Below are 13,271 nucleotides of genomic sequence, written 5' to 3' on the forward strand. Positions count from 1 at the left end.
GGGGGGGGGGGGGGGGGGGGTTCAGCATAGTGTCAATGGTCACTGAGCTAGTTCAACCTTGAAGGGGGAGGGGGAGTAGGACGGGGAGCGGGAAGGGAGAAAGGAGGGGAAGTGGGATGGGGAAGGACAAGGGGGTGGAATGAGCTGGAGAGGAATGAGAGGAGAGTTGGAAGTGGGGAGCAGAATGAGGAGAGGTGGGCAGGGTAGTTGGGGAAGAGGGCAAGGGGAGTGAGAGGAGATGGATGGATGGTGAGAAGGGATGAGGAGGGGCTGTGAGATGGGAAGAGTGTGGGGAGAAGATGAAATGGAGAGGGAAGGAGTATGGAAGGGATAGAGGAGGGGTGGGGAGGCAGGTGGAGGGTGGGGTGGGGAGGGGACAGGAGGGGCAGGTAGGGCTTGGGGAGGGGTTGGGGGTTGGAGGAGTAGGGAGGGAATGAGGAGGGGTGGGGGTTGGAGGAGTAGGGAGGGGTGGAGAGGAGGGGGTGGGGTTGGCGTAGGGGAGGGGTGGGGAGGGAGGGGGTGGGGTTGGAGTAGGGGAGGGGGTGGGGTTGGAGTAGGGGAGGGGTGGGTGAAGAGGAAGGTGTGGGGTTGGAGCAGTAGGGGAGGGGTGGGGTGGAGAGGAGGGGGTGGGGTTGGAGGAGTGGGGAGGGAATGAGGAGGGGTGGGGGTTGGAGGAGTAGGGAGGGGTGGAGAGGAGGGGGTGGGGGTTAAAGGAGTAGGGGAGGGGTGGGGATGGATGTGGAGGGGGTTGGGTTGGAGGAGGAGGGGTGGGGTGGTGGTGGAAAGGAGGAGAGGGGTGGAGAGGAGGGGGAGGGGGTAAGTTGTTACCTGTGTTGCTGTTCTTGGGCAAACTATCAGTGCAGCTGTAACTCCGGTCCATTTCATTGAGTCCTGTCAAGGGGGAGAGAGAGTGAGAGAGAGGGAGTGAGAGGGAGGCAGAGAGGCAGGATGGGGTGAGAGGGGGACAGAGAGAGAGAGAGAGAGAGAGAGCGAGAGAGAGAGAGAGAGAGAGAAAGAGAGAGGGGGGAAAGGCAGAAGAGAGAGGGAGAGTTGGAGGAGTGTTGGCGATGTGGAGAGGAGATGTCAGCAGAGGGGATGGAGAGGCAGTGATCCAGCAGGGAGAAGGATGGGCAGTAGGAAGACAGAGACAGGGAGGTGTCAGGGTCACAGGAAGTGGAGGAGGAGGGAACAGAATCAGTCAACACATTCCTCAGGGATCTCCGGGACGACCCGGAAAGTGACTACCCCAAGTTGTGGGAAGAGGCGCCGGGGTTGGGGGTGGATGGGGGTGGTTGTGCTGGAGATGGCAGGGTTGATGTTTCAGGAAGGGGTCGGCAGCCTTCAGCCTGGTGTGGGCCTTTGGGAATTGTCCCCTCCAAACCAAGAAGGATTCCTGAGTCTCAGAGACAGTCGGCTCTGCTGGAGGTGATGGTGAAGGGGGAGGATCCTAGGCAGTGGAGGTGGGGATGGAATCTTGCCAGTTGGGGAGGGGATGGGTCCAGATAGTGGGGGAGGGGACCAACCAACAGGGGTGGGGGAGGGGACCAACTGGTGGGGATGCAACAGACCAGACGTTGGGGATGGTGGGGTGTGGTCAGTGCGGGAGGGGGGTGTGGCTGATGGGGGTGGGGACAGGGTTTGGACAGTGGTGGAGGGGACAGGGTCAGGATGGAGGGGGACAGTGTCCAGCTGGTGGGGGAGTGGGGACGGTGTCTGGATGTTAGGGAAGGGGAGAGGGGGTTTTGGCCAGTGGAGGAGGGGGGATGGGGTCAGGATGAGAGAGGGGAAGGAAGAGGGGGTCAGGTCATTGGGGGAGGGTGTCTGGCTGATGGGGGAAGGGTGAGGGAGTCAGGTGGGTGGTGGTGGATGGGGGAGAAACTGGTGCAGGGACAGGCAGACAGGTAATACCGGGATCTGAGCAGCTGTGGATCCAGTCAGCTGGCAGGGTGGCGTTCCAGTCTAATGTTGGCTCCGGGACTCTCCACCGCTGCGGGGTGGTCTTCTGTTGGGGGGAAATGGGGCAGTCAGTGTGGGGTCCAGACCCTTCCCAGCCACTGACGGCAGTCCCGGACCCTGTTCACTCACTGATGAGGGCCAGGACCCAGCTCACCCATTGAGGGGGGTCCCAGATCCTGCTCATCCACCGACAGGGGACGCGGATCCTGCCCACCCACTCAAGGGGTCATGGACCCTGCCCACCCACTGCTGTGGACCCCTGCACCCTGCCCACCCACAGACGGGATGTCCCAGCAACATGCAAACTCGTTCCCGTTCCCACCCATTGACAGGTCTGCTCACTCCAATCAGCCCACAGAGACCCCGTCCCCTCCTGCTGGATCATCCAATCAGAATGTAGGAATTCTGCCAGCATCCATCCCCCCATTCTCATCAATCCCTGGCTGTTTCAGGATGCCATACCTTGATGGAGGAAACCCTGTCGATGTCATTGGGTAGGTCAGGGAGGGGCGGAGGAGGGGGACGACACTGGGACAGGCTGTGGTAGCTGGGGTTGGCGTAGTGGTGGCCGTAGGTTGGTGGCACATCTGTGGAGAGATCAAAACTGTGTCAATGACAGCATGGTAGCAGACTCTTTGGCCCCACCCCTCTGTGCTGACCCTGCAATCTCCCTTTGCCTGTGTTCGGCTCGTGTCCCTCTAAACCCCTCTATGTATATCTAAACGTTCAGATTTATTGTTGGAGTACATACATAACACCACATACAACCCTGAGATTATTTTTCCTGTGGGTGAGGCAGAATTACCACTTACTGGCAGTGCAAAAAGAAAACTGTACACAACATACACATGTAAATTTTAAATTCAGACATACAGCAGGGTAACAGGCCATTTTGGCCCACAAGTCCGTGCCGCCCAATTTACACCGAATTAACCTACACCCACGGTGCATTTTGAAGGGTGGGAGGAAACCGGAGCCCCTGGGGAAAACCCACACAGACATGGGGAGAAAGTACAAACTCCTGACAGACAGCATGGGATTTGAACCCCAGACCTGATCGCTGGCACTGTAAAGGCGTTACTGCTACACTAACCCTACCACCTGAAACAAATAAACAAATAAATTGTCTGTGCAACACAGAGAGGAAAAAAATCAATAAAGTGCAAAAGTAAAAGTCGTTAAATGAGTCCCTGATTGAGTTTGTCATTGAGGAATCTGAGGTGGAGGGGGAGCAGCTGTTCCTGAACCTGGTGGTGTGAGTCTTGTGGCACTGAGACCTCCTGATGGCAGCAGCGAGAACAGAGCGTGTGCTGGGTGGTGGGGTCCTTGATGATTGTTACTGTCCTCTGACAGCAGCATTCCCTGTAGATGTTCTTAATGGTGGGGAGGATTTTACCTGTGATTTCCTGGGCTGTGTCCACAACCTTTTGCAGGACTTTATGTTGGGGGTATTGGTGTCCCCGTACCAGACTGTGATGCGCATGTTCCACCACACCCCTGTAGAAATTCGCCAGGGTTTCCAATGTCTTACCAAACCTCCGCAAACTCCTGAGGAAGTAGAGGTGTTGAAGAGCTTTCTTCACAATGCCATTGGTGTGTTGGGTCCAGGAAAGATCCTCCGAGATAGTGACTCCCAAGAATTTAAATTTGTTCACCCTCTGTTCCCCCAATGATCTCTGGATCAAACACTTTGGTTTTCCCTTCTTGGTCAGCAATCTGCTCCTTGGATTTGGTGAAATTGAGTGTGAGGTTGTTGTTAGTGCACCATTCAGCCAAGTTTTCAATCTCCCTCCATTTTATACAACCCACTCCCACGGTATTGTCAGTGAATTTGTAGAAGGTGTTGTCGTACGGAGCTACATAGTCATGGGTATAAAGCGAGTAGCGCAGGGGGCTAAGAGCGCAGCCCTGTGGTGCTCCGGTACTGATGGAGATTGTGGAGGAGATGTTCTTACCTACATTCTGGAGGTAAGAAAATTGAGGATATAATTACACAGTGGGATGTTGAGTCCCAGGTCTCGGAGTTTGCTGATCAGTTTTGAGGGGATGATGGTGTTAAATGCTGAACTGCAGTCGATAAAGAGCATCTTTGCTGTCCAGGTGTTCCAGGGCTTTTTAACAGTGTCATTGTCGTCAACTATACCCTTTCCTTCTTCTACGTATTCCTCTGTGGCCCCTCAGATCACCTGTTAAATTCTTCCCCTCTAGTTCCCAGACGTTGGGATAAAGTCTGTGATGATTTTCCACCAGGGAGTCAGGGCAGATCTTCGACTGCATGATGAACCCCACGGAACGGAAATAGAATTCTCCCTTGAGTGGACAAGGGAACACAGTGGCAGGTGGGCCAAAATTAGGGAGGATCCAGTGAAGGTCTCTGTATGCAGGAGACCAAGGATGGAGAGTGCTGCCCAGAGCAGTGCCATGTAACCAGTCCCTGAGTCGGTTCACCGACACCCTGGCTGCTTGGCACTTTTGTGGCTGGGAGGAGACTGTGTACATGGAGTGCTTTGAGGATATAGCGAGCACAGTAGATAGACAGGAACAGATAGTTCACTTGAATTTCCAGAAAGCGTTTGTTAAGGTTCCACATAAAAGATTAATCCATAAGTATAAGAATGGATAGAGTTGGGGATGTTATATTAGCATGGATAGAGGATTGGTTAATCCATAGAAGGCAGAGAGTTGGGGTACAAAGGTGTTTTTCTGGCAAGCGGGGTGCCACAGCGGTCGGTGCTGGGCCTGCAACTGTTCACAATATACATTTGATGATCTGAAAGAGGGACAGTATTTAAGTTTGCTGACAACACTAAATTGAGCGGAAAAGCAAATTGTGCAGAGGATGTGGAGAGTTTGCAGGGAGATATCAATAGGATAAGTGAGTGGGCAAGGGTCTGGCAGATGGAGAACAATGTTGGTAAATGTGAGGTTATCCACTTTGGAAGGAAAAATGGAAGATCAGAGTATTATTTAAATGGTAAGCAATTGCAGCCGTGCTGCCGTGTAGGAGTACTTGGGAAGGCCTATGCATGAATCACAAAAGGATGGTTTGCGGGTGCAGTGGGTGATCAAGAAGGCAAATGGAACATTGGCCTTCATTGCTGGAGGGATTGAATTTGGGAGCAGGGAGATTCTGCTGCAACTGGACAAAGTCCTAGTGAGGTCGCATCTGGAGAACTGCGTGCAGTTCTGGTCTCCTTACTTGAGGAAGGATGGACTAGCTTTGGGGATGGTGCAGAGGAGGTTCATCAGGTTGATTCCAGGGATGAGGGGGTTGGCCTTTGAGGAGAGATTGAGTCACCTGGGACTGTACTCACTGGAATTTAGAAGAGTGAGAGGGAATTGTATAAAAGGCATAGATAATTTAGAGGTAGGTAAGTTGTTTGCATTGGTAGAAGGGTGGAAAAGAAACAAAAGTTGAGGTGACGGGGTGGAGAATAGCTCTCTGGATAGGAAAAGGAAAGGGCGGGAAGCTGGAGGAAAATCCCCCTGCCACTCCCTTCTCTCCCCTAGCCCTGCCCTCCTCTCCTCTACTTCTTTTCCTCTCCTCCACCTCTGCCCCTCCTTCCTCTCCTCTACCCTGCCCCTGGCTTTTTGGACCAATTTTTCAGATCAAATGGGGGGGAGGCACTTTTACAGGGGTCATCCTTTTGACCTCGGGAAGTACCTTGGTCATTCAAAATATCGGGAGCTCGGATCGGTGAGTCCGGTTGATAAGACTGTGTTCAGGGCGTCGGCAGCTCGAATGTGTGGGCGGCTGAGGAGGGAGTCTGTGGTCAGGGTGTTGGGTGCTCCAGTGGGTGGGCAGCTGGTGCAAGGGTCTGTGGACGTGGCGTCGCGAGGTCGGATAGGCGGGCAGCCGAGGTCGAGGAGAGAGTCTGTGATCAGGGCGTTGGGACATCAGAAGGGTGGGTGGCGGGAAGAGGATCCACGGTCGGGATGCTGGGAGGTCAGATGGGTGATCGGCTGGGGTGAGGATCCACGGACACATCATTATGAGCTCAGATGGGTGGGCTGATGGGGCGAGGGACTGCGGTCAGGATGTCAGGAGCTTGGATATGCAGCCGGAGCAAGGATCCATGTTAGAAATGTGGGGAGTTCAGATGAGCGGGCAAGAGGGGTCAAAATCGGGGGGGGGGGGGTCAACTTTTACATGGGTCTATACAGTACTTTGCATTGGTGTTTACCAAGAAGGTCATGGACAGCAATAGCAACAGAATATGAAGGAATGCCCATGTGTGGGGCTACTTTGAGATCAAGAGGTGATGTTGGGTCTTTTGAGGGGCATTAATGTGGACAAGTCTCCTGGGCCTGGTGGAATATATCCCCGATTATTTGGAAGAGGCAAGCAAGGAGATTGCTTGGGCTGGGCTGGGGTAATTAATTTCCCAATCGCTTGTGTCTAATGAGAGCACTAACCTGGTATGACGTACTCTCCGCCAGTGGAGCCGATCGCCGGTGTATAGCTGACAGTCGGGGTGCTGGAGGCTTTTCCCTCAAACCTGTGCCGGAGGCAGACGAAGAGGGCCAGCAGGAAGGCCACGGTGACCAGCAGAGCCACGATGCCCAGGGTGACATGGAGCGAAAGTCCATCTGACGGAGCCGTCGGCACCATCCCACTGGATCTGTTCTCCGGAAGGTCTGACAGAATGTAAGCGTGGATCTGAAACCTTGCGACAAGTCCAACATCCCCATATCCCTTCCTACTGCCCCACGTCACCGCCCCCTCCCCGGGTCTTGGCCATTACCCCCACTGTAGGACTTCCAGATGCCTTTCAGTGGGACAGAAACAGGAAGATCCTACAGGGGAGCATGTGATCAATTGTGTCATGCCCACTGAAGTCATGCTATCCACTAATTGCCCATCTCAACGACTTTCCCTACATTACAATGGCCTATCCTTGGATTCTGCCCTTCACCCACACACTTTCCAGTGATGAATAACCCCCCTCCCCCCCACCCTGTGCATTGTGTTAATGTAGGGGACACTGGAGAGGGCCTGGAGCACCCAAGTTTGAAAGCCACATGGTGGCAGGGAGAACAAGTAAAGGACACACATATTCTCAATCTCTCTCTCACACACACACACACACACACACACACACACACACACACACACACACACACACACACACACACACACACACACACACACACACACACACACACACACACGTGCCAGAGGTCAGGTTTTGTTTGTGGCCCTGGGGCTGGGTAGGGGTAGGATCAGATGAGGTAGCAATTGGGTTGGGTCAGGTAGGGGTTAGGTTGTGATGAGTCGAGACGGGGACATGTAGGGGTTGGACAGGTCAGGTAGAGTTCGGGGTGTGCCTGGGTACTCACAAAGCTGGCAGCTCTGACCGCCGTACCCCGGGGGGCACAGGCAGCTCCCATTCTCCCAGTGGCACTGTTCTCGGTTCCAGCAGCGGCACATGAAGGCACAGTCCCGGCCCCAGCGGTTGGGCTCGCAGGGACGGTCACAATGTGCTCCTGTACATCACAAAAAGACACAACAGGGCCGCATTATCGCTCAGTGCCATTTCATTTCTGTGGTGGTAGCTGGTGAGAATGGAGGCATTCTTCTTTTCTTCCACCTCAGCCCTCCCTCCCTACCCCACCCTGCCCCTTACCCACACCCATCCCTCCCTTCCCAACGTCTCCTCACCCCTCCCTCCCTCACTCTTCCCCACTCCTGACCAATCCCCTCCCAGGAAGGCTATCATGGGATTTGTGCACCTCCCCTTTTATCCAGGTTCACTACGTTTGTGAAGACTGGTTCAAGTGGACTCTGCAGATTGCTTGATTTAGTGAACGGCGAATTAGACTCTGTTCTGTTTAAATGAGCTGCCCAAGGGAGAGAACCCTGACCACAGGAATATGCAAAGCAGCGGCTATGCAGAACTCACTCCAGTTGCAGACGTTGCTTCAAGCTGCAACCGGAGTTGCAGTGGAGGGGATCGATATCACATCAGATCCAAGTGAATCAGGATCACCCTCTCCTGAGCCTCCCTAGGATTCAGTTTCAGATTTACTGAGTTTTACTGTTCTAGTGGGTTGCATGAGGGAAGAGAGAGTGGATTGAAAAAACATTTCTCTACTGATTGAAGACAGATTCTGATTTCAGTTTTATTGTCTGATTCTTTTTCCTGTGGGCATGGCAGAATAATTGGTAGTGCAAAAGAACTGTACTCAAGAAGATACGTATAAGATTCTTATAACTTTTTGTAATAGTGATTCCTAAATATTGAACAGTTTAAACAAAAATTTAGAATACATAGAAAAAATCCTTTTAAAGGTAAAAGTTCACTTTTATTTATTTTATAGCCTGAAAATTGTTCAAACTGAGCAAACATAGTTAATATATTTGGTAAAGAAACCTCCGGATTTGAAATAAAAAGCAATAAATCATCCGCATAAAGAGATACTTTATGTTCAATTCCATTTCTGATTAATCTTTTAAATTCTGCAGATTCTCGAAGGGCTACTGCGAATAGTTCTAGTATTATATCAAACAGTAAAGGAATTAATGGACATCCTTGTCGTGTTCCCTGAAATAGCCTAAACATTTTCGACTGTTGTAAATTGGAACAGATTGAAGCCATAGGACGTAACTATAATATTTCAATCCAGTTAATAAAATTGGACCAAAATTAAATTTATTTAATATCGCAAATAAATATTTCCATTCAACCCGATCAAATGCTTTTTCAGCATCTAGAGAAAGGACACATTCAGTCGCACGAGTAGAAGGTAACTATATTGTATTCAGTACACAGTATATGCTATAATAACAATTTTTAATAAAATATGTTTGATCAGCATGAATAATTATTGCCAATTTTATAGCATTACTTAATCAGGCTAAAACATTATTATCGGGATGGCCACCACTTTCGATTACATTGATTGGACATATTAATTCAATTAAGATAAATATTTTACCTCAATTTTTGTATTTTTTTCCAAGCCTTACCAATTTTTATTCCCAAATCCTTTTTTAATTCATTACATTTGGTTAGTTCTTCATACTTTTGGCAGGGAAAACAACCATGTCTAAGTAAAGCTCATCTTCAGAAAACTATTAGGAATGGGGGAGTGTCACTTCCAAATTTTTGATTTTATTACTGGACAATTATTATATGCAGTTTACTTTTATTATTAAAATTTGATAAATTAGGAAGTTGCCCTTCTTGGGCAGAAATGGAACTGAACTTTTCTAAGTAATCATCTATGTTGGCAATTTTAGGTTCCACTTTCATTTCTAAATTGACATCAAATCCAATAATGAGAACTAGATTGAGAATATGGGCTCAATTTAGGACATTTTTTGGTTATAATTAATTTTTCTCTGGCTAGTTCTATTATAGATAATCGTCTTTCCCCACCTTCATTATTAGATGAAGTCTTTAAGGACTTGGTATTAAACATTTCAAAGATTTATTTATTCGAAGTAACTGCTTCTTTTGAACAATTGTCTGTTAAATTTAAGATCTCTAATAGACATTTTGTTAGATATTTGCAAGTTAGGAATTTTGTTCAGTCTAAATTGGACACTTTTCCTTGAATCACAGATCACTTCTTGATCTACAATTTGTTCATAGTGGATTGGGTATTTATATTAATCTATTGGATTTAAGATTAGCCCCAAGGGCAAAGATTAAAAATTATTCGGAGCGCGATCTTAATATAACTTTTTCAGATGAGGATTGGTATTCCACTCTTAGTTTGATCAATGAGTCTTCATTTTGTGCACGGCACTGTTTATTACAATTTAAGGTGCTATACATGTCTAAACTCAAATTAGCCCATTTCTATGCGGATGTTGATCCATTTTGTGAAAAGTGCAAAATTTTTGGAGCCTCACTGATTTGGAAATGTCCTAAATTATGAAGTTATTGGCAGAATATTTTTAATTCTTTATCAATGATTTTTAAGATTAAGTTAGATCCATGCCCTTTAACTGCCCTGTTTGGTTTTTCATGTGAACCAGATAAACTTTTATCGGCACCTCAAGAGAAAGTTTTAGCTTTCGGCAGGTTGATAGCCAGACGGGCAGTGTTAATGAAATGGAAAGATGAACTCTCACCGACTCATGCATGATGTAATGTCATATTTGAGTTTAGAGAAAATTAGATAAAATATTAAGGATAAAAACTTTCAGTTTGACAAGGCATGGTGCCCATTTATAGAATACTATCATAATGGGCAGTTTTAGAGGATATGGGAGCTCTAGTGCTGATCTGTCCGTCTTCTGGAAGTCGCGACTTGATCTATCTTTGTATTTCTCTTGTAACCTTAATTAGAGGGAGGGGGTGGATTAGTTTTAGTTTTAGGGTTTTTTTTCCTTTTAGATAAGTGGATTTGTGGGTTTAATTATAGTTATCCTGTATAAAATACCTTATTAAGATATAATGTGATTTGTTATAATTATATTTAATTGATATATGTATAATCATTTTAACAGATAATCACGTTCAATTATAAGGGATGGAATTTAAAATATGGCACACTGTGTATTTACTTTAATTTTATGTTTTGTATACATTATTTTGCTTGGCTTTTTAGTATTTTGTATATGGATTGTTATGTTAAACAAATATTTTGAAAAGAAGATACATACACATGTAAACAAATAAAGACGTAAACAAACTAATTGTGCAATATAGAGAGGGGGGAAAAAATCAATAAAGTGCAAAAGTAAATGAGACCCTGATTGAGTTTATTGTGGAGTAGTCTGATGGTGGAGGGGTAGCAGCTGTTCCTGAACCTGGTGGTGTAGGTCCTATGGCACCTAGACCTCTTTCCTGGTAGTACAACAGTGAGGACAGAGCATGTGCTGCGTGGTGTGGATCCTTGATGATCACTGCTGCTCTCACCAAGGATCAACTATGTTCTTGCTGCTACCATCAGGAAAGAGGTATAGAAAGATCTCCCCTCCCAAACTGACTCACCCTCTTCGCCTGCTGCTCTCTACCCTTTGGATACCACTGGGAAAAAAAAAACCTGGCTTAAATAGGGAGGCTTTTCTGCAGTCGGCTGTTTAAATGGACTGTACTCGCTGGAATTTATAAAGAATGAGAGGGGATCTTATAGGAATACATACAATTATGAAAGGCATAAATGCAGAGGAGGTTCACCAGGTTGTTTCCAGAGATGGGGGGGTTTAGCCGTTGAGGAGAGACCGAGTCATCTGGGACTGTACTTGCTGGAATTTAGAAGAATTAGAGGGGATCTTATAGAAATGTAGAAAATATGAAAGGGAGGCGCAGCAAGCTATCAAGAAGGCAAAAGGAATCCTGGCCTTCATTGCTAGAGGGATTGAATTTAGGAGAAGGGAGGGTATGCTGCAACTATACAGGGTTCTGGTGGGACCACATCTGGGGTACTACATGCAGGTCTGGTCTCCTTACTCGAGGAAGGATTGGATGACTTTGGAGACAGTGCAGAGGAGGTTCACTAGGTTGATTCCAGAGATGAGGGGGTTGGCCTTTAAGGAGAAATTGAGTTGTCTGGGACTGTCCTTGCTGGAATTCAGAAGAATGAGAGGGGATCTTATAGAAACATATAAAATTATGAAAGGCTTGGATAAGATAGAAGTCAGTAAGTTGTTTCCATTAGTGGGGGAGACTAGAACTAGGGGACATAGCCTCAAGATTCAGGACAGAAATGAGGAGGAACTGCTTTGATGGTGAATCTGTGGAACCTGGTGCCTATTGAAGCAGTTGGAGGTGACCTCAGTAAATAAGTTTAAGACAAGATTGGATCGATTTTTACACAGTAGGGGAATTAAGGGATGTGGGGAAAAGGCAGGTGGGTGGAGAAGAGCCTATCATCAGATCTCATTGAATGGTGGAGCAGGCTTGATGGGTTGGATGGCCGACTCCTGCTCATACTTTTGATGCTCTTAATAGATTTTGTAGACTGTTTGAAAAGTACATGGCTTGGTGGACTTTGTGGATTGTTTGAAACAGTGCACCGTTCAATGGACTGGATTGTTCTAAAATGTGCATTGTTAAAAAAGACCCTGTCAATGGTGCTGTTAAATAAAGTCAACTGTTTGAAACAGTGTGATGTTAAATAGATCTGGAGACTGTTTGAAACAGAGTTCTGTTCAATGGACTGGAGTGTTGCTAAAATAGGCAGTAGACCACTTGAAACAGTTCTCTATTAAACTGACTGTCGACCGTTTGAGAAGTAAGCTGGTGTGATGTTAAGTGGACTGTGAGATCATTCCCTAAATGTCTGGCTGCACCCTGACCTCTCGCGTTCCCTTTTAAAGCTGAGCCCAGGTTCACAGGTCACCGGGGGATGGACGTACCCATCCATCCTGGCGGACAGTGGCAGAGGCCGGAGATGGGGTCGCAGCTCTTTGCACTGTCACAGCTGCACTCTTTTTCACAGTTGGGGCCAAACAAATGTTCCTGAAAGAGATGAGGAGCTCCGTCAATGCTTAAAGCCCAAGATTGGTCCATTCAGTTCACTGAGACGCTGCTGGCTTGGCCCTGCCACCCCACCTCAGAACACGGTCCCTGGAGGAGTCGTCAATCTCCTGTCCCCAGGGCCCAGGGAGCCAGCTCTCTGGGGTTGGGGGGCAGGAAGGGAATTCGGATCGAGTGGCAGTCCAGTCGCTCATCCAGAATGCCCCAGGGAACCCCACCACATTCCACAATCCCCCCCAGAGAAAACCGTCACATCCCACAATCCCTGGATACCAAGCCACATGCCACAATCCTGCGACACACCACCAAATCCTATCATTCCGAGGGGCACCTTTCCACATTGCACAATCCACCAGGGCACCTCGCCACATCTCACAATCCCCCGGGACACACCACAGCGCATCCAAAAATTCTCTGGGACACTCCGCTACATTTCACAATCCCCTGAGGCACCCAGCATATCCCATAATCCCCCAGAGAACCCCACAATGCCACAGGGCTACCCTCCACAACCTGCAATCCCCCAGGGAACAGCATCACATGCCACAATCACCAAGGAAATCCCTGCAACATGCTACAAGCCCAGGGCATCTTGGCATATCCCCACAATCTCCAGGCCTGGACATTGAGTGCTGCTGTCCCACTAAGACCCGACATGCCTTCCCCAGGCTCAGAGACCACCACCTGCATCTCCTGATGTAGCTCAAACTGTGTCCTTCACCCACTCCCCTCTCAATGCCCCGAATGCAATGATCTGCTCCTGACTCCACTGCTATCGTTGTTCGATATCAACTCTGCCTTCCCAAATACATTGTCAGTGCCCCCCTGTAACCCACAATTCCCAAGTTGCACTGCTCCCTGTATCCCACAATTCTCAGG

At 48.4% G+C, this 13,271-nt stretch overlaps 1 protein-coding gene across 10 annotated transcripts in view; it reads right to left on the minus strand.

The window, feature by feature from the left end:
- LOC138764413 (platelet endothelial aggregation receptor 1-like) overlaps window positions 1–13,271 on the minus strand; it is a 67,490-nt gene that overhangs the window by 2,582 nt on the left and 51,637 nt on the right. For all 10 annotated transcript variants that reach the window (XM_069940300.1, XM_069940292.1, XM_069940291.1 and 7 more), the window contains 6 exons: window positions 12,272–12,374; window positions 7,297–7,443; window positions 6,373–6,594; window positions 2,419–2,543; window positions 1,909–2,002; window positions 829–891 (listed from right to left, as the gene is read on the minus strand). In XM_069940300.1, coding sequence (XP_069796401.1) covers window positions 829–891; window positions 1,909–2,002; window positions 2,419–2,543; window positions 6,373–6,594; window positions 7,297–7,443; window positions 12,272–12,374 — 754 coding nt within the window. The remainder of the gene's footprint in view (window positions 1–828; window positions 892–1,908; window positions 2,003–2,418; window positions 2,544–6,372; window positions 6,595–7,296; window positions 7,444–12,271; window positions 12,375–13,271) is intronic.

The sequence above is a fragment of the Narcine bancroftii genome, chromosome 5 (genome assembly GCF_036971445.1).
Source record: "Narcine bancroftii isolate sNarBan1 chromosome 5, sNarBan1.hap1, whole genome shotgun sequence".
Taxonomy (NCBI): domain Eukaryota; kingdom Metazoa; phylum Chordata; class Chondrichthyes; order Torpediniformes; family Narcinidae; genus Narcine; species Narcine bancroftii.